This window comes from Sinohyriopsis cumingii, chromosome 15 (genome assembly GCF_028554795.1).
Source record: "Sinohyriopsis cumingii isolate HCF-2022 chromosome 15, ASM2855479v2, whole genome shotgun sequence".
Taxonomy (NCBI): Eukaryota; Metazoa; Mollusca; class Bivalvia; order Unionida; family Unionidae; genus Sinohyriopsis; species Sinohyriopsis cumingii.
The window spans coordinates 16,638,824-16,661,151 of NC_142975.1; the positions used below are offsets into that span (position 1 = coordinate 16,638,824).

At 35.6% G+C, this 22,328-nt stretch overlaps 1 protein-coding gene across 2 annotated transcripts in view; it reads right to left on the bottom strand.

Annotated features, from left to right (window-relative positions):
- The window catches only part of LOC149781323 (uncharacterized), a 59,610-nt gene extending 38,287 nt beyond the window's left edge, over window positions 1–21,323 (bottom strand). The window contains exons 1-7 of one of the 2 annotated variants that reach the window (XM_089935422.1): window positions 21,164–21,322; window positions 20,279–20,430; window positions 16,859–17,107; window positions 14,405–14,604; window positions 7,951–8,083; window positions 2,303–2,448; window positions 937–1,068 (exon numbers count right to left, since the gene is read on the bottom strand). In XM_089935422.1, coding sequence (XP_089791548.1) covers window positions 937–1,068; window positions 2,303–2,448; window positions 7,951–8,083; window positions 14,405–14,604; window positions 16,859–17,106 — 859 coding nt within the window. In that variant the 5' untranslated portion in view covers window position 17,107; window positions 20,279–20,430; window positions 21,164–21,322. Of the gene's footprint in view, window positions 1–936; window positions 1,069–2,302; window positions 2,449–7,950; window positions 8,084–14,404; window positions 14,605–16,858; window positions 17,108–20,278; window positions 20,431–21,163 lie in introns of both variants that reach the window. The other variant, XM_089935421.1, reaches the window with a different exon arrangement.
- Window positions 21,324–22,328: the final 1,005 nt, after the last annotated feature.

A 22,328-nucleotide genomic window follows, 5' to 3' on the forward strand; every position in this document is an offset into this window, starting at 1 on the left:
TGCTAGACATCACTATAAACTGCCAAACTGCAGACATCGTGGCAATATTACTGAAAAATCGTTAAAAATATGATAAAAATCAAAATCACACACACACTCAAACTGCCAAACATGTATTCAAGATAAAGTTGTAATTCTACAACAGATACAAAACATCTGCAAATGAGCAAGAAATAGTTCCAAATATAGATACTTCCAAAGATGAGAAACTCCTCTACCATGCTCTACAGGTGAGTACAAAAAACTCTTCAGATCAGCTCATGACGTCTCTCAAGTGAGTGTGAAGTAGTTGTGTGTTTGGGGTTTAATGCCAGTCTTCAGCATATCATAGGCTATACATGATGACTAGCAAAACTCCATTAAAAACTGCTAACCCATATAAAGCTACTGGCAAGCTTTCTCATATACCCACATTAGCCAAGCCCAAATCTTGATGAGATGGCAGTAATCGGTAAAAGCAAATGCTTTAAACCAATCATCCACCCAGGGCCTCTGAAGAGAAGTAGGAACTGAGATACAAATGAGATTTGGCCACAATCCCCATATCATGGAGAGATCACACAATTTTTGTATTGGCATACAACTTTAGCTTTCAAATCTAAACAAATTTAGCCTGGGAGACCGGATCTGTGAGGTAGTGGTTGTAATCGTAAAGTATCAAGATCAGGCAATGTAATGAAGAATAAATCCTGCAGTTGTACATTCTACAAAAGACCCTTCAAAATGTGGCTATAGAGTTATAATGGTGACATTCTAAGCACGGGGCATCAGCATACAAAGGGATTAATTGTCCAACTGTGATGTGTTGAGAAACAACAACATTCATTTGAGCTGTACTAATGTATTATTGTTCAGGGAAATCAATAGTTTTCTAAAAAAATCTGCTCACTGTATCAGGTGTCTAAATTTCAGCAAGTATTAGAAAATAAATCTTACCATCGGTTTGTTTCCTGGACCTTGGCTTTTCATCCCTCTTCTCCTCACTATGATAACCATGTCGCCGTTCTCGACTGCGACTTCGACTTCTGTATGGACGACTGTGCCTTTCTTTGCTTCTGTGATACTTCCCTGCAACAAAAGATATGTCTAATGGTTCTTCACTGTCCTTATTTCATGCAATATTCTGAAGACGGAATTCTCACATTGCTCTTCATCAATACTTGTCTCATCTTGCAGTTCAGATTTTAGTTCCAAAAGGTTCAGATGCCTGTATTATATATAAGCAATTCAATGGCACAATTGCCAAGTTGCAAAGTATAGTTTGAGAAACTGCTAAATACAAAATACAAATTAAAGGAGCATGAAATATTAGTTACAAAGACCTAATTTTGTACCAATATGCTTTTCATGAAGCATATATGTGTGTGTCTGTGTGTGTGTGATTTAGCTTTTAACATGGCTTTAACAATTTTCCCATCACATCATTAAGATGTCTGCAGTGTGGCCGTTTTATAATGATGTCTAGGACAGGGTCATCATGCTGCAGACACATAGCGTGATGTCCCTCCCAGTCACATCTTGACACCAAGCTGAGTGCAATGAAAGGCAGCTGCTAGTACCATTTTTATAAGTCTTTGGTATGACTCTTCCAGGGTTCAAAGCCATGACCTCCTGCATCTGAGAGCCAAGGCTCTAACCACTTATGCCAATGGAGCGATCCATCTAGCTATGAAGTAATATAACTCTGATGGTCTGAGAAGCTAAGTACCATAGAAATCTTAAATTATACGCTGATATACATCACCATGTCTACAGAACAGACTGATGCTGAATTTTAATTCAATAAATACAAATCAAAGTAATACTAACCCAATGTGCTCAAGATTCTGGTAGTCTGAAGCAGAAATGTTTTTATTAATTTAAAATGTATCTAGAGTTGCAGCTTCCTAGTGGTTTGTTTTTGAGGATTCAATGCCATTTTTCAGCACTTAGTAGGCTATACATAGCAGACAGTATAGTTTGGTGGTGGAAGAACTTGGAAAAACCCAGACAAACCAATGATCCACAGGAAACTCTTGGCTTTCTCACATATTTATGTTGGCTGAACCAAAATTCAAACACACATGGACAGAGGTGAGCACCCTAGACCACTCTGCCATCTGTGGCCTTTCTGACCTAGCCTTGACAATTTCATATGTAGACATGCAAACTATATGACTTTCAAAAATTATTATTGAGTAATTGTGTATCAATTAATGCATGACAAGGAAATATTCTATGATATATTGTGTAGGTCTCAAGTTCAAAATTATCAATTCTGTAATATAGCAAATATCTCTTTTTATATAAAGTATTGGCATACCCTCAGTTCTTGTCTGTGAGTTCAATCTATCTTCTTCCTTTCTCCTTTCTTCTTTCCTTTTTCTCTTTTCAAGTTCCTTTCTTTCTCTCTCTTCTCGGGCAACTCTTTCTCTCTGCCTTTCACGTTCCAGCCTCTCAAGTCTTTCCCTGCAAATTAAATTTGTTATGTCACCACTTACACGTGTTTCATAAACCAACTGTCAATATTTCATATTAAATATGTGAAATATCACACCAAGAGGTCTGATGATACTACCAATAAAAAACATTTTTTCTATTGATCTGTGGAACAAAAGAAGCACAGTTTATTACCCATTCACACAATCTTACAATGTTCTTATTTGATATGAAATTGATGAAGCCCAGTGCATGATTTCAATAGCCTTGCATAACAGTAATATTAATTTAAAAGATTCTGTAATATGTTATATATCTGGGGGCTGGATGGTACATCACTGATGTATGGATGCTACTTATTTCCTCATGCAACACATGGGAATTGCCAATCAACTTGACTAGTGGTCTCCTGTGAGTTCAAAGAGTCCGCATCTTCATCCCACCTCATCAGCTAGTGGAACCAGACATGCTGCCAGGGGGCACCATAGTACATTATTTAACCCTCACTTAAATAGCCTTTCTATTTCTTCCTGATCCAATCTGTTAGGACTATGCTGAAATCAAAAGCCTCATTAGATTCCCCTCTAGTTGTACAACCTTTAATCTGTTGACTGCTTCCAAGCTTAATGTGTTCTTGATCTGTGTATGAAAATTATTCTGTGTTATAATCCTCTTTCAGTCTGCAATCTGAATGGGGAACATGCACAGCTTGCTTGGCCAGCTTGAACCTGTTAGGAAACTATTCTTCATGGATGTTTTGTTGAATTTTCTACAGTTGACATTTACTGTCATGCAGATATGTATGCTCTAATCTGCATGTGATCTGGCATGCCTTGTAAGAGCCAACATCCTAAATTCAAAGGTAAATTTCTTATATAAGGTTTTATCCCCACAATTTGAGCAAATAATACACATCTCCCATCCTGGTGTTGTGTTGTAACAATTTGCAATGTAACAGACAAAATTTCAAAAACTTTGCAATAAATTTTGGTTGTCTCTTTCAATGTTCATCTAACCCAGCATTTGACATTGTTTTAGAATTATCATACTCCATTGGCAAGAAAACTCCACTTTACCCGTAATTTTTACTCTAAACATTGCCATCAGCAATGACAGGAAGTTGAAAAGAAGCAGCAATGCTTGACAAATATTTTACCTTCCATAAATGGACAAAAGTTTGCGCATGTGAAAATGTGAGGAAAGGGCATCAACTGCAGAGACCCTCTAGTACACACAATTTTCTGTTACAAATAATTAGTGTGATCTCCAAGAATCCCTTTGTCCAAAAAGTATCCTTACTTTAAATTGTTTTTGTAGATTTTTTAAAATTTTTCTTTTGAAACCCTGTTAATAAAAATTACACACTACACAGAGAGCATCTTTATATATGCAACATGCAACTAATTTGCATGAGATCTCCTACATCACTGCTTTCCAAGTGCACAAATTCATAAACATTTTGCATGATTGGCACACTCACTCTCCTTTGCAGCATCTCTGTGGAAGATACGATCTGTAAACACCTGCTGCCGCCTTCATTCAGATCTGTGTCCAAAGCCCTCAAAGGTTTTTAGACAATAGCTTACTCTCCTGTTGAAGACATTTTCAAGGACTCATCCACCTTTCTACTTCTTCCCCACTCAGCTATGACAATGGGTATAGTACATATGTTGGCACAGTGTCAATGCAGTCAGACAGCAGGTAAGTGTTAAGCCTAACCTTCTCCTTGTCACAGCATATATTTACAATACGCACTCACCATTACAGATCACTGCCATCTCACTTCTGTCTAAATGAGTTTGAGCATCTGACTCAGGTTACATCAGAAAGCTTGCCAGCAGCTTCCCATGAGTCGGTAGTTCTTTCCAGGGTTTGCCAGGTTCTTCCTCCACCAGTTATGCTGGCCACCATGTATAGCCCAACTTGTGCTGAAAACTGGTGTCAAAACTAAAAACAACAATGTGCATTCACCTGTTTGACCATGCAAGTCTCATGATCTCAATTCGAGAGAATCCCATATAGGGATGTTGCTCTGGATCTGAGCCACCATTCCAAGTAAGTCATCTGAAGCTTTAGAATTCAAGTCCTGAACCATATGTATCATAGTTTCCCATATGAACCTTCAAGTCCTGAACCATATGTATCATAGTTTACCATATGAACCTTCAAGTCTTGAACCATATGTATCATAGTTTACCATATGAACCTTCAAGTCCTGAACCATATGTATCATAGTTTACCAAATGAACCTTCAAGTCCTGAACCATATGTATCATAGTTTCCCATATGAACCTTCAAGTATTGAACCATGTGTATCATAGTTTCCCATATGAACCTTCAAGTCCTGAACCATGTGTATCATAGTTTCCCATATGAACCTTCAAGTCTTGAACCATATGTATCATAGTTTCCCATATGAGCCTTCAAGTCCTGAACCATATGTAACATAGTTTATCATATGTAACATAGTTTACCATATGAACCTTTCTGGCAGTCTCCTTCAACCTTTGCCAGGAGGTGTTTCTCAATGTCTACATTGCAGAGACTTCTGAAGGCTTCACCACGACACAAGGCTCAAGGCTCTCTTCGAGAAACTGTTTTACCTCCATCAGGATGCCACATCAGATTCTTGAAAGGTCTTGATAGATTACGAATATAATGGGGATCACTCCACTGTACATGTACCATGACTTTTCACTCCATAGGACCATGATTTTTCACTCCATTGGACCATGATTTTTCACTCCATTGGACCATGATTTTCTATTCAGCAGCTTAATCTTTACAGTGAGACATTCAAAGATCTTTGGCTGTAGGTCAGAGTGTTGCAAGTCAAAGCATAAACATTGATCAGGAACACTATTACATATATGCCAACCCCTGATGAGGAAAAAGTGTAATCCAAGTGGACAAAAAGAGGAATCCAAGCAGAAAAAGAGAAATCCACATACAACATGCTAAAAATTCAACAAACAATCATTTATTTGCCGCTCTCATCTTTTAACATCCTTTAGTCCTTCAAGTTTTCATATGTAGCACTTTTAGCTATAAAAACAACAGATTTTCATGTTGCATTTTAAAACACTTTGTACCAGCTGAGACCATGAATATTTTGCACACCAGTAGAGCACTAAGTACTGGGTTACTGAGCCTGGATCTGAATTCACTTTTATTTTTGTTAACAATACTGAACAATCTCTCACAGTCAGCATTAGAATGGTAAAGAACCAATATTACTTTCATAACAGTGATTGTGTCTTTTAGCTGGGAAATAAGGTGCCACTGCACATCAACTCTATCTGCATTAAGCATATTGTCAGGTAGAATCCCAACTTGATGCTTCAGTAATTCTCCTTCCTGATGATCCAAGGTAGACAAGGATGGCAATAATAAGGGATAACTCTCGACAAAGAATCTAACACTATTGAGGCTCCTTGACTGACTCTCATTTACATCAGCAACTGAAGCATTTAAAAGCACTTAATCTCCATATGGGAATATCTGGAGCATGTAATCACAGGCTGAAGCATAACAATCTCTAATATTATCATAAAACACCTTCACAGCAAGAGTAGAATTGTGTAATATGAATTCTCTTGCTACTGCACCAATAGCAGAATCTTCATTATCTTTCTATTAAGAACTCAGTAAACAACACCTCTGCATTTATAACAGTCATGTCCACACTTTAGTTCTGCTGTAAATAAGTTACCTTAGTATTGGAATTTGTAAGATGAGCTAATTTTATGTGTTTCTTTGTTTTCAAGTATTTCTCCAAATCAAATTTACCACCATGCCCAATATTAAAATTGTTTCTGCACAGACTGCAATGAGCATGATGCTGCCCTAGAACACAGGGACTCATATTGTTGCTTAACCTGACCTGTCATACATGTACTATACAGTACATGTATGACAGGTCAATTTTAAGCAATGATGCAAGCCTCTGTGCTCGAGAATGGAACGCTGTATTATGCCTATCATTTATTCATCTTTGAAGGATTCATTTTTTGTTTTTTATGTGTCTTTTTCTGATCCACCTGTGAAATTCTTTAAAAATATATGTGCTCTAACACTGACATCGACTAGAATACATCTGAAGACTTTTAGCGCCAAATAGTAAAATTATTTCCACACGGCCTGCAATAGACGCCATGTGATGCTGCCCTCGTGTCCTCATCTTTGGAGGATTGTTATTTTTTGTTTCGTTTATTTTTTGCCTTTTTCTAATCCATCTGAAATTATTTGAAAGGAGATATTTTTGCTCTCATACATGCATCGACTAAAATAAATTATACCTTTTAGCACCAATTACCTATAGACTGGTTCTGTACCAAATATAAATTAGAAAAAAGAATCTGCGAGTAAAGATTAAAAATTAGAAAACCAGCCTGTTCTCTCCCCACTAAGCCATACAGCTGCTATAAATAGAATACGAGGTCAAAAGTTTGAAAGTAGAACCAGCATGTTTCTTGGTAATAGGAGAGTTGCTATAAATAGAACATAATACTGTTAGAAAAGTGCACAGACAAGCGTACTCTTATACTGTAGTTACGCAGCAGCCGTCTTTTCTAAAATATGGTCTGTGGGATCAATGGGATGTTAATAAAAACGAGAAAACAAACAAGTGATTTTTTTGGAAGGTGGATATATCGAAAAAGTGTAATCTATATACGTTCACGCGTAATTTAGTGGAAAAAAAGCGTAATGATTACACCAAAAGCGTAATGGTTGGCATGTATGCTATTATTAATTGACAATAACCAACAGTCTCCACAGAACTATAGGATACACATCCACATCATCCATCCAACAGGAAATTCCTAAGGTTCCAGACATGTCAACCCTGGCAAGACATTCCCAGTATGGCATCTGATATTTTTCAGTAAGTGTCACCACTTTTCAGTCAAGTGTAAATTAAATATATAGAACTGATTTTGCTGACTTGGCATTATAAAAGTTCAGAAGAGTACCTTGATGCTGGCAAACATTATGTTCAACAAAAATATTCATAAAGTACATTTAGACCAGTTCTGGTTCAGAAACAACAGTTCCAAATCTCCGGGAACTCAATGACTTCTTGCAACTCTGTTGTTATTTTTAATTTTCTATGGTGGTAAAAAATTTATACTCAAACTGACACGACAGGATTTCAAGCAATGACGTATACTATTTTGTGTACTAAAGTATACAAAAATAGGGTAATTTGTGTTCCATTATTAATTTACCCATAATGCTTAGGAAATTTTCAATAAGTACCAGAAACTTGACAAATTCATATCAAAACAGAAAGAACTTTTTCCTGCCTGCTTTAAGTATCATTAAAGACAACAAAGTGTTAATTAGTCACTCACAGCTTTTGTTTTAAAAAAACAAAATTTTCATGCTATCTTTTATTGATGATTATAATGGAACATGACAGATTGGTGGTGGTTGTCACTGAAACAGGCAAACATAACATTATGAAAAGTAATAATCATACCAGTGACAAATGAAAGAGAAATCAAAGTGAAATGGATATAGTTAACTAACCTCTCTCTCCTTGACTTTTCTCTCTTTTCTTCTTCTCTCAAATCTTCCTCACTGATCCTTCTTTCTCTCTCTTTTACCTCTCGTCTATCATGTGTTGATGTAGACTTGTGATCATATGGTCTCTCATGTACCCCTGCAAAACAAAATACTATGTATTATCAGACATGAAAAACAAATCATATTGTCACTCCCATCGTTCTCTCACCAGGGGTCCCAAGCGGCCAAGTGGTTTAAAGCGCTCACCGTTCTGGATCACTGCCATCTCACCTCTGTTCCATGTGGGTTCGAGTCCAAGGCTCAGCTAGTGTGGGTATGTGGAAAAGTCTGCCAGTAGTTTCTCATGGGTCGGAGGTTATTCCCTGGCTTTTCCAGGGTTCTTCCTCCTCCAGTTATACTGGCCGCCATGTATAGCCTATCTTGTGTTGAAAAATGGCATTAAACCCTAGAACAACAACAACAAAAAAAGAACAATCTCTCACCGCTGTCAACAATATAGTGAATCATTAACCAATTTCACCAGCAACCTTGAAACTATTGTAAAATGGTATCTGGATCCAAACATTAATGGAACTCCAACCAGAGCAGAGCAGACATTGACACAGCACCTCTGTATAAGAAAAGGAACAAGAGAACCAACCTGCATTAAATGTGAGGGAAGCTTATACCATGGGATGTTCAATCAAAGCTGTATCCTGACACAACATATATAAAAAAAGTTTGAGTATTTAATTATATGACATCATATTATGCTTTGGTTTTCCTGAGACAAGTTCAAAAACAGCAAAATCAACCAAGCAGCAGTGATAAAATATAATCTGAACAAATTTATGGGATCTAATTACTATACATGAGTTGAAAGAAGGACAGCAATATAATAGTCTTTATAGCGTGAGACCGCTGTATTATTTTCATAATATTTTATGTTGAGATTAAAATTATCAAAGCCTCTTATGAATTCTGTCATAACCCTGGCATTCTTCTGATAACAACTTTTATGATTTTCGAGTCATCAATGCTCATTAATTATCAAACTTTTTGAACAAATAAATTATTCATAAAAGACACAGCTGATGAGGAAGCAGAGATAAGTAGTATTACTGATTTAAGATTGTATTTCTTCTGGTGATATGTACCACAGTATTCTTTAACTGCACCATTAATTCAATAGTTTCTGTCAGCAAGGAATCAATGGAAATTGTAGAGTAATCTTTTTAAGAATTCAATGATATTAACAACATGATTTTATCTTTAACTACAAAATTATTCAAAAACGTAACTTTTTATAAAACAGTTGCATTTGTCACAAATTTTAAATGTCACAAAGTAGTGACAAATAGGATGTTGTTAACAATATTTTGGCTAAACCAAAACTTTGGGGGGAAAATTGGATTTAAAAATTGTCATTTTTTTAGTTATTTACTAAAATATGTTAATAAATCAACTACATGTATTCCTTAATAACACAGCAAATCATCCAATGAGGTTCAGTTTTTTTCTGTTTGAATTTTATGTAATTTTTCAAGTCCACTAAATATTGTCTCCTTTCTTGAGTAAGTTTGTTTTATGTTTACTGGCTCCCTTTATAATTATCTTCCCAAAGTGTTCCCCACTCAAAGTTTCCATGCCTATTATATCAATTGTGTAGGTAGCAAACTGTTGGCTTCAGCGTCAAGACTTCCTATTTTTTTCACCAAGCTGTGAAGTGTCATCTTAAACATCCCACTTCAGTTAAATATTTTACAGTATAATGTATACAACAATGAATACTTACCTAGCAAATCCATCTACTATAAGGTATTGACCATTTAAATTGTGATTTTCTTTTAGCCCAATATATCTCTTTTTAGCTCAAGATGGGGCCCCGAGTGGCCGAGTGGTCTAACGCGCTCTCCGTTACGGATCACTGCCATCTCACCTCTGTCTGCGTGGGTTTGAGTCTCGGATTCGGCTAATGTGGGTATGTGAGAAAGCTTGCCAGTAGCTTCTCGTGGGTCAGTGGTTCTTTCCGGGGTTTTCCCTGGTTCTTCCTCCACCATTGATACTGGCCGCCATGTATAGCCTATCGTGTGCTGAAAAATGGCGTTAAACCCTACAACAACAACAACATTTAGCTCAAGATAATTCATTTCCTTATCATTTAATATAATGGATATATAATATTATTTTGCTATAAATCTGAGCAAGATATTTTTTTAGGCTATTTACAGACCTTTTTTTAAAATGTCAGGCTCCCACATTAAACTGTTCCTAACATAATTGTGGTATGCCATGGTGTGTGTTGAAGTATGTTAAAAGATAGAGTACAGTTCAAATATAAATTCAGATGGGGGATTTGAAGATAATGCAGGTTGTGAAGTGGCAAATTTCTGTCAGTCTAACAAGAACACATTTGTTGAGACCAGAGAACCATTAATTAGATTTATGGAGACAGGCGCGTATCATATCGCCATACTACCGTGTACGGTAATGTCCTTTAGAGGGAGAATTTTGTTCCTAATTAAGCATTTGTTTAAACAGCAGCCAGGCAGACTATTAGGGACAAGGAAAACTTCATTTTTCATGGTAAAGCTGTCACAGTTGAGAAATCGCAGAAACTCTGTTACTCAAACTACCAGGTCAAGCTGACCCCGACTTTGGCGCCTCTGGAAAAAGGCGGCACAGATATTTGATTCTGATTGGTTACGTTGAATAAGGGGCATGTTTCCCACACAAAATTTTCTAGCTTTTAAAATTGTCAGATCGGAAATTCTAATCAGTCTAAGCTTTTCTACGTGAGAACCAGAGTAGGCTCCGGGGATTTGCAAGAAATCCTCGTAAAAAAAGAACTGTTGTCCAAAGGGGACTATTGTTGAAAGGAACCAACGAACTAATTTGCCGATTAGAGGGAGGAACAGTGAAAGCAAAGGGAGAAAATAGCTCCTGAGACGTATAATCCTGAGACGTACAATCCTGAGACGTATAGAGAGAAGTGCAGTGAGACGTATAATCCTGTGACGCAAGCCTGTGATGTATTAATTTCTGAAACGTATTCTGAGAGTATCCTGAGACGGATGGTGGAAAGTATCATCCTGAGATCCAAGGGTCTGAACAGCTACAGTGGGAACAGAACAGACTGGGGACGAGCAGGTTATGAAATTGTACAAGACGTTGACTTCAATTGTTCACTCGATCCTATGATGAACTAAATCTATCAGTAAACAGATTGGCTATTTTATTTAAATCTATTTGCATTTTTCTTTGTATTTCGGTGAAAGTTTAAATTTCTAAAAGCAGAGTATATTCCTGATGTAATGAATTTTCACAGTGTTTTTTTATGTAACTGATTAAATTGTTTGTTTACATGTACGGGGGCTCGTGTTGGTTTCTTCTATATACCTGCTCAGATCTCTATCTATTTCACCACTTATATTTATATTTACTCAAACCGGGCAATAACATCGAGGGCGGTTAACCCCTAGATAACGAAAACCAAATTTGGCGGGACACACACCAGGTATAATTCTCCCCCATTACACAGGTGTTATTAGTGTTTATGACTATACTCACAATTCTCTCAGCCCAATTATGGTCAGAACCAAGTTGATGTCAGTAAATAAGCCGTTTTCAGTATGTGCAAAGAAATTTCCCACCCAAACCCCTTATGTTTTTTATTTTACTGGCATGTTTCACAAAGTTCAGAGCAACCCCACTATACCGCGCCCTGATTTAACGCAGTCGTGGTGTGGCTCCTGAAATGTTGTATATTCGCACATGAAAAAAAAATCTTCAAAGTACATGAAATAGTGCATAAATAAATTAGTATCATTATGGAGGAGATTGCGCATGGATTCCAACTTAATATGATCATGGCGTGGTTCTGAAATAGGGTGTAAAACGTTTATTATATTTGGGGGGGAAGAGTTTGCATATAAATTTTAATATAATATGATTATGGCGTAGCTTCTGAAATTTGACAATATCACCAGGTTATTAAAGTGTTATGCCAAAAATAAACATTATCTGAAATGTTACTTATTACTGGTCCAGTAAAAAAAGCCACCAGCATGTTTGCTGGGCTTGGTGGTGTTATTAGACGCAATCAGTTGACCAGTAAATAATGTCTGCTTTATTAGCTGGAAATTGAAAGGGTATGAAATTGTACATGCGTTCAACTTTTAAAAAATATATAAAAGTAACTCGTGACATTTGCAGGCCTAATGCATTTAGTTCTTGGGTTTTACATGTGCATAGAGTTTGGCTTATGAACTCGTTATTAATTTCCTATTTTTTTATAAAATATTTTACCGTTATGGAAAAGCAAGTTCACAAGCGCAATTCATTCTCTGCACTTTGCGCAAAAAAATGTGATTATCATTTTGTGGAGGAGATCATGTATGAAATTGAATACAATATGATATATAAAACAATTGTGCATGGTTCCTGAAATTTTAAATACATGTACGTGTATTTTTCTCGTACCCGGAAAAATACTTGTTTTAAAGTAAGAGAAATAGTGTGTAAAATGTTTATTATCATTTTGTGGAAGAATTCACTTATGAATTCAAATATAATACAATCGTGGCTTGGCTTCTGAAATGTAACAATTTCATCAGGTTCTTGAAGTCTTATGCCAAAATAAACATTATTGGAAATGTTACTTATTACTGGTCAATGAGTAAAGCCAGTAAATCGTCTTTGTGATTGTCTTCAATTAATTCTGTATACAATCATTGCTCAAACAATAGCCAACATGTGTTTCTTCTTTAACTGCATACACAACCAATCAGCAGACAATGCAGTTGATAAAAGATTCTCACAATTTAATAAACATCAAAAAACAAAAGCCGCCAACATGTTTTCTGGGCTTGGTGGTGTTATTAGACACAATCTGTTGACCAGTAAATAATGCCCGCTTTATTAGCTGGAAATTGAAAGGGTATAAATTGTACATGCGGTCAGCTTTACATTTTTCTTTAAAAAGTGACTCGTGACCAATGCAGGCCTACTGCACTTATTTCTCGGGTTTTACATGGGTATTGTGTTTGTTTATGAACTCATTATTAATTTGCTATTTTTTATAAAAAAATATTTTATCATTATGGAAAAGCAAGTTCACAAATGCAAATCATTCTCTGCACTTTGCATCATGATTAGTATAGTAGTTTTCACACGTTTCTTTTGATATTCACAAAATCTGAAGTAAAAGTTAACATGTAGCTGAAAGCATGTGTTGAATTGATTTGTAATTAATCTGTTGTAGTCATTCAAACGAATAGGCGTACAAGCATTAATTATTGGAAATTTGCAATGGATAAATGTACATGGAAACGCATATGAGAAAACTTTAGCAGTATAAAATTTGTACAGACACCGTTCATATATCCTGTACACGTGCTTCGTCTTTCTTAACCTAATTTGGCTGTTAATTTTTTCCATTGAATTCAGACACATAATGATGTGTGACAACACTTTTGAATAGTTTAAATATGTATGCAATTTATGCAATGGAATTACATATTTTATGGATTAATTTCAAGCCCCGACGGTACGATATCAGACAGCAAGTAAATGGTGTTGATACTATGTTTATGCTATATATTATACTATGTTTATGCTATATATAAGAAGTTGAATTCAGATACAATGATTAGGGGAAAAAATATTGAATATTGTAAATGTGTGCAATTTTTCAGTGGAATTACATGCATTATAGATGAACTGAATGCCACGATGGCACGATAGTAAACATGTTGATACCCTATTCATCATATACCGTAGACATGAATACATGTATATGTGCCAATGAGTTGTTCTCTCAAAAAAGTAAAATACTGCAAAACCCCGCATTAACGCAACCCTGACATTAATGCAATCCAATTTTGTGGACCCCAATTATCGCGTTATAGCGGGGTTCCACTGTAAAACTGTCGACCAGTTCTGAAATTTATTTTTGTTAGGCTTTGTGGATTCTATTGATAGCTAATTGCTTCCTAAATTACCATAAAAAATTAATCCCACCTGAACACTATCTGATAACTGAAATGATCATGATTTGCGTTTTATATAGTCAGTAAAATCCGACTTTGAAGAAATGTTGCTGCTGTTCACACATTTGTCAAAAACCTACAATACATATGGCTTCAACATTTTCATTCAAAGCAATGATAATAATACCTTGTGTTCTCCTACACACATCAAACATCTCTCTGATTTATCTATTGGTTAGTTCCAAGTCCTGAGCATACCTACGCAAATCAGCATAATGGGCTCACCCACTGCAGACTTCAAACACATCTCACTAGCTATTGTCAGCCAACTAAGTAATATGTGAAATGGTGGCTTATATCCATAATTTAAGGGTAAGTTTTGCAAGACTTATGGCAAAATCATAATGGTTGGCAGGTCTGTGAAAGTGCTATAAGATGGGTGTCAGCTAGTGTGGGAAGGTGACAATTATGGGTTGGATGATACATACTTTCCCTCCCTCTCATCTTGTCCTTTTCTCTCACTCTCTCCCTTTCTCTTGATGTTTCATTTCCATGTTCCCTGCCTCTCTCCCTGTGCCGGTCCTCTCTACGTCTGTGTTTGGAAGATTTTTCCTTCTTAGCAGCTGGAGCCTGAGGAGGTTTTATGTCCAGCGAGTCACTGTCATCGAAATCTTGTTCCTCACCCCCACTAAAGATAAAGAAAACACACAGCAATTAGGACCAGGTGCAAATGAAATCCCTAAACACCAATCCCTCGATAACTCACACCCTGATAACTCACAAACCAGCTATGATGTGGGGTCGGGCGTGGAACCAGAAAATACAAAAAAGAATTATCCCTATTTGGTGAACTTAAAGACAATCATGATAAAAATTGGTAACGGAAACTCTGATGTATCGCTCATTTTATCTGCAAAAACGGTAGATATTACCTGGAAGTTTTAATCAACACTATGAAATATCAAATTTTAAAAAAGGTCATACAATGTTTTACATTTTATTTCCAAACTACATTCCTAGTACACTGCAATTAACGATATGTAAGGAAATTTCTATCAATGAAAATGTCACTTACGCCGAGTTGAGGCAGTACGTTAATAAATAAATACAAATATTTATTTTATCTATTGAAATTTGTGTTCTAGTTCTATCTTTTTGTTCATTTTAAGTGTAATCATAATGCAATGTGACATCTTGTAATAATTAAACGCAAAATACATCAATCTACTGTAACAGCTATGTCTGCGAGCACTTCTCCGAGAACCTAATTAAGTGCCGACCATGTTTTGATAACCGACTTCTGGAAGTATTTGTTGTATTGTTGCACTGAATTACAAGCTGGCCTCCATTGTATTATCACGTTAATTATGTCTTTTGAATCAAATAAAGGAGGTAGAATAAAAGCAAAGTTAAAAGGCATGAAAATCCTACAAACTTATAATCTAGAGGCCCCAGTCATATGTTGGGTGAACTAACTTCATTTAATTAATCGAACAATGTTAAAATGTTATTGTGTATGTTACATAAACTACCTTAAATTAACTGACTCTTTCATAACTGTGATCAAAAATAACAAGGCAGCCAAGCAAAATCAATACTTCGTAAAATAAAAGCTTGAATTTCACAGATATGGACCATTGTGGGCAAGCGACTTTCAGAGAATTCTTGAATGGCACTTAGAGATATCCTCAAGGATGATAAGAAGTTTCATTATTACTTCCAATGAAATCATGGCATCAATATTGTACTAATTGAAAAATACAAAAATAAGTTTTGACATATTAGATAACTGTTTCATGAAAATAAATGTCGTGCGTTTTTTAAAAAATGAATCTTGTTTGGTGGTATATCAACAATTAGTCTAATTCCCTGCTCTGTGGACTCTCGATCTAGCATGATAATAATGAAACATCACTACGGGAATCAGGCTCATCAAGAAAACAAAAACCAGTGATGTAATACACAGATTTTGTTCCATGTACAGGTGATGGTTGTTGAAGCAAGTTGGAACGATCTTTCATATGTTGGATATTTAGAAAATAAATGTTATTTAAACAAAATAATGAACAACTTCATTAGAAAAAGTGCATTATTAAATTATTATCAACGTGATTGTAAAATGAGGATTCAACCAATAAACAGCCCAGTTCCCTAACGCCACTTCCCTCCCCACAGTTTTCTCGATGACAAAGTGATTTTTAAAAAAATATTTGTTGGTCCCTCAGTAACACACACCTCGCTTATTGTGCGGTCTATGTTTGTGGACCCTATTTTGCGCGAGTTATCAAGGGAGAGGTGAGAGGTGTATTAACAAAAGTCTTGTTGAAGGATATGGATGTTAACTACACACACACACACACATATATATATATATATACTTAGATTTGTAACTTGACAATTTACCATTGGCTACCTATGTAGATGTAATATTAACCTTTCATTACTTTTTAAGGGGCTTCTACATTTACAATCCAGCATTCAGCAACATGTGAATATTATCTCCACAGTGTTTTTGAAGAAAAGGTAGAAATTATATGATTCCATCTGCCTGTGCGCATATACATTGCAGCATGTATTGTTATACCCCTCCACAGACGACAGAGACTTCAAATTCTGGAATATGATTGGGTGGTCGGTACATTCATCAACAAATTTCACCTCGTCCTCTGCGGGTGGAATTGATGGGCAGGCAGATAAGGATAACTGCAAAAAAAAGCATGCACATAACATTGCTTTGCCACCAATTTCTTGACGTTAGTCCATGGAAGCATTTCCATAGCTTGCTATATGGATGGAAACTCATATCAAGTCTGGCATCTGAAAATGGCCTGCACATTATTTGCAAGCTGATGTAACCACAAATATTGATAAATTCATTTTTATTTCACATCTAATTACAAATGGAAGAATCTGGACACAGTATTCTCTATCTATTCAACTACCTTTGCTTATCTCCTGAAAGATTTGTTTCTTGCTCATTCTGTTCTTCCTCCCCCACATCTTCCTCCTCCTCCTCTTCTTTTTCATCTACATCATCCTCCTCTTCCTCCTCATCTATACCCTCCCTGGAATGTGGTGATAAGGACAATCGATGTTCTTCCTCCTCATTGTCGCTGTGAGGATAGTTCTCAGGGCTAGAGGATGCTAGCTCTCCTTGTTCATATGGACTACGTACCTCCTTCCGGGACATTCTGCAAACAAACACAGCCATATATATTCACAGTGTCCTTTGCATGAATATCTTGTACAATTCTGATAAAACAGAAAGATTGTCCGAGGACAAACTAACTGGAAAAAAAAGCTCTCTCCTGGAAGAGTCAAGTTTGAAGAAAAATTCTGAGGCTGATGATCTGTACCAGTCATTTTACCTGGAGCCATCATAATATATTGGATATTCTTTATGTGCACTTGTATGTCACTGAAAAACATGTAAACAAAAAAAATCTGAAAGCATTAGTTGTAATTAAACTTGATTTGCCTTTGACATAATTTTCTAGCAAGCAAGCACTATGCACTATCCAGTGATCAACATTTGCTAAAGTACTATTTTGCACCTTGTCTACAAATAATACTGCACCTATGCAAAAGTACTATGAAATGGGCAGGGCAAACAGGTCACTGATGGTATGCTAAGGTGGGCATACATGTAACTGAAACAGCTGGAATGTGATGGAAGCCAGGAATGCTAAAATTGGTTAAAAGGATAGTAAGTATCTTGAACAAAATGAAGCTATCTAAACACTTTTTCAAGATTATATTTGCGAGAGAATTTAAATCTATTAGAAAAAAAGACATCAGAGTAAGTAAAGTCTGACCAAAACTTTAATTTGTAGAAAAGTGTTGACAATAGTGCATACAAATTTGTACATTTTCTTTTCAAAAGACATTCCTAGTACCCCACAATTAACGATATGTAAAGAAATTTTGATCAATGAAAATGTCACATACGCAGAGTGGAGGCAGTACTTTAATAAATAAATACAAATTAAGTAATTTTTTATCAATTGAAATTTGTACTCTAGTTCTTTTAGTTCATTTTAAGTGTAATAAATGCAATGTGTCATCTTGAAATTAAACAAAAAATGTGTCAATCTAACATAACAGCTATGTCCACGAGTGTTTCTCTAAAAACCTAATTAAGTGCAGTGTTTTCATAACTGATTTCCGGAAGTATTTGTTGTACTGAATTAAAAGCTGGCCTCCTTAGTATTATCATGTTAATTATGTCTTTTCAATCAATTAAAGGAGGTGGAATAAAAGAAAAGTTAAAAGGCACGAAAATTATACAAACTTAAAATCTAGTGGCCCTGGTTGTATGTTGGGTGAACTCACTTCATTTCATCAATCGAACACTTATAAATTTTATTGTGTATGTAACATAAACTCATTAACTCATCAACTTGGACGATTGTCTCATGAAATAAATGTTGTGTGTTTTTGAAAAAAGGAATCTTGTTTGGCAGTGTATCAACAGTAGTCTTGCTGCCTGCTTTGTGGACTCGCTATTTGGCAGGATAATATTAAACGCCACTACGGGAACCAGACTCATCAAGAAAACAAAAAGCAGTGACATAATACACAGATTTTTTCACATACACATGATGGTTGTTGAAACCAGCTGGAATGACCTTTCATATGTTGGACATTTTGAAAATAATGTTATTTAAACATAATAACGAAAAACTTAGAAAATGCGCATCATTAAAATTATTATTGACATGATTGTAACGTGAGTATTCAGTCAATAAACAGTCCTGCTCCCTAACGCCGCACCCTCCCACGGTTTTCACGATGACAAAGTGATTGTTTCCAATTTTTGGAGGTCCCTCAGTAACTCGCGCCTTGCTTATAGCATGGTCTATGTTTGTGAACCCCATTGTGCGTGAGTTATTGGGGAAGAGATATATATATATACACACACACACACACACACACACACTAATATGTTTTCTTATTTAAATTAAGTCCTCTATTTCCCAGTATTCATATTTGCACTTAACTTTGGATTTAAGCAATACTTTATTTTCAAGAAAAGTTATTTTGGCCATATGACTCTAAAAGACAATAACAAATTTTAATTGAGTAACAAGATTACATTACTGTGATTTCAAGTTAGTAAAAATGCTCAATCAACTACCCTTAAAGATTTCTAAATATGTTTGAAACAACCCCTGTACCATGTACATGATGGCAGATGCACACGTGTCTTCAGATCATATTGTTTGTACTCATTTCTTCGTTGCAGATAAAACAATACCATAACTATTCGTGCATAACACACTAAAATGCATACAATTACGGATATGTCTCCTTTATAGTCTGTATATGAACTAAACCCTTCTTTCCGACAGAATCAACACAGACGCGAGTCCATCTATTATTAGATGGAGAGGTTTTCATAATGTAATCACTCACTTTAATATAGCTTCATTACAACAGTCATCTGACAGGATTGCAAATTTATGGTTTATTTATTTGTCTATGTACTTGTAGTAATTTTAGGCAATGGTTAAACAGCATCTGCTTTGCTGGTTTTTTCTGTATTTTCACAAATATGTGTCAAGTCAGAAAACAACTTAGACCTTACTGTGCATCTCGCAAATTCCACAACATAGCATTGTCCCATATGTTTCTGACCTACATAATTTGCATTTTAAAGTTAAATCTTTAATAAAATAATATCTAGGTTTTGCTTTCAATGAATTGTATATTTTTATGAATATATTTGCCCAATGATTTATGAAAACAGACAATCTAATAAACTGGTACATACAAGACTTAGCAAAGTCTGCCATTATTTTCTGTTAGGCCTAATGGTTCACTTACAGTTTCAAACTAATTTTATGATGAAATAGTGTATAAGAGGCAGTTAATATATATCCACATCACCAATTCTGATCTTAAAACACATGTTTGTATGTTTTATCATCAAAGGATATCATGTAGGAAATTGATAGTAGCTACCTTACTCAAAAAAGGGTTAATGGTCAATCAGCTATCAAAACATATGCTTGTGAATGGGCAAGAGCTTGTTTATCAACGTGATATCAAAACTAGGCCCAGCTACTGATGTACTGATGAATCCATTTCGCTACAACACTAAAACTAACCAGGCTCAGGCGAGGGACATTTAAACAAAAGTATGGTCAGTCAATGTACATCTTAAATAGCTCTTGTTCATCCATCAGAGTGATATTGAATTTTGTCAATCCACGTATGGACTTATTCCAAACACTAACCTAGGCACCACACACTTTCTTACACTTAGCTAATTGGCGCCCAAATACGTGTAATTAAGCATTTCCAAGATCTCTGCCATATCAATACTCTTTCACAAATTGATATGTAATTAATATACTTACTGTGCTGTTTTATATTGGTGGAATCAAAATCTGACTCTAGCCAATTGACGCATTTTCATGTTCCATTGACAGACATTTGAATTTGCTGAAATGTGATGGTAGTTGAGGTATGCAGAAGTATGTTCAAGTAGGTTCAGGTGGGTGATATGTTTCTTGAATGAAACGAAACATTGCTTACAGTTCCAATTGGCATAATATATTTTTCTTCGTTTCGTTAAAGAATATTATTTTAACTTAACCCGGTTTTGCAATTCCTGGCTTTCATCGCTTTCCAGCAAATTAAAATGTAGGCCAATGAAACTTGAAAACAAGTCCATTTCTTTTGTTAGAATTTAAATTTGTTAGGGAAAAGACATCAGAGTAAGTAAAGTCTGACTAAACATTATGACTTTACTTTGTAGAAAAGCATCGTTATATTAGTTGCCATTTGTGCGAGATATTCCTGAACATTGACTTTCGTTACGATGTTAGTCGACATCAAAACACGCTACACGGCGCCGTTAGTTAGGCAACAAGACCCTGACGCCCAAAACATAAATATCAGCGTCGAGGTCTTACAAGTTACATGGACCATAGACCAACAAGTTGTTCTCCACCTTTTTCCGCCAGTCAAACAAAAACAAAAGGTGGAGAACAACTTGTTGGTCTACATGGACCAAAGATCCATCCTATTCCAATGCCGTGATCTAATGCACGTAAAATGCAATATTAAATTGACTATAGTAGCTCATATTATCTGTAAAACAGTTTGCTCCTGAACACTGATGAAAATTCTTTTAACCGCTACATATTAAATGACGGATGACCTGCTGTAACACGTATCGAAAATAGGCGACACCCATTCAGCATTTAACACTGTTTCATCAGCTGTCATGATGTTCATACCTGTTTTATATTATGTTATTCCAGATAAATGCGTATTGGAACGTGTGGTTATCTCAATAAACAGTACTTTAACAATGTTCTAAAGTAGTTCAGGTTTGAAACAACGTAATCAATTTAACCCTACAACTTTTAGTGAGGCAGCGGTTACTTAATGTTGCTTTCTTGTCTGAAGAGTAGCTGTTTCTATTTATAAAGTTCCTCCAGCAAAGAGAGAATCATTTTAGTTTGTCCCCAGTTAATATAAAAATCTCACAGTAATTTGTAGATATCAGAACCAAGATGCATATATAAAATACATGTCAGAGATTTTGTTATTCCTAAGTTATTAAGTTAAAGAATGTTCATTATTAGCTTTCATTAACATGTAGCCTTTACATGGTTCATGGTCATTCCGTACCCAAGTCGTTTCGTACGCAGTGGAAATTGGTCGTTTTGTGCACAATGTGATTGTGTTCTCGTACGCGAGGTGCTGGTCGTTTCGTGCCCAAGGTGGTGGTCGTTTCGAACTCATTAATTTACAAGGTCAAATATACAGTATTGTCATATTTACCGCTCCCTCTCTATGCCTAAAGTTTTTTTCCTAACTTAAAAATTGCACGAGGAAAGCATATCCGGGCAAAAAATTGACAACGACAGTAATTGTATTGTTTTCACTGCATAATAGCATCTATGTACTAAAAAGAATTAACAAAAATTCACATTGCCAGTAAAAATAAAAATAAAACGATGGCTATGTTAAAAAACTGAACAAGTCGATTCTTTTTACATCGTTCAAATTAACAAACACTGTCATATAATAATAATAATAATAATGATGATGATAATGAGGACTTTGTATAGCGCCTAATCGTTACAACCTCTTCGCGCTTAACAACACCTATAAGATAAAAAAAATCATATAATGATATGATTACAAAAACAAACACCATGAAATTAGAAAACATTAAAAGTAATATGCTGAGAATATTTAAGGTAGGAAGCATTATTAGGTTTTTAAGTTTGTTCTTGCAGTCGAAATAAGTGAGTTTTGAGAGCCCTCTTGAATGTGATCACTGTGTCTTTGTGTCTAAGTTCAGTGGGCAATTCATTCCACGTTGCTGGGCCCTGGTATGCAAGAGAACGCTGTCTATATGACTTTGTTTTCATACTTGGAATAATGAGTATA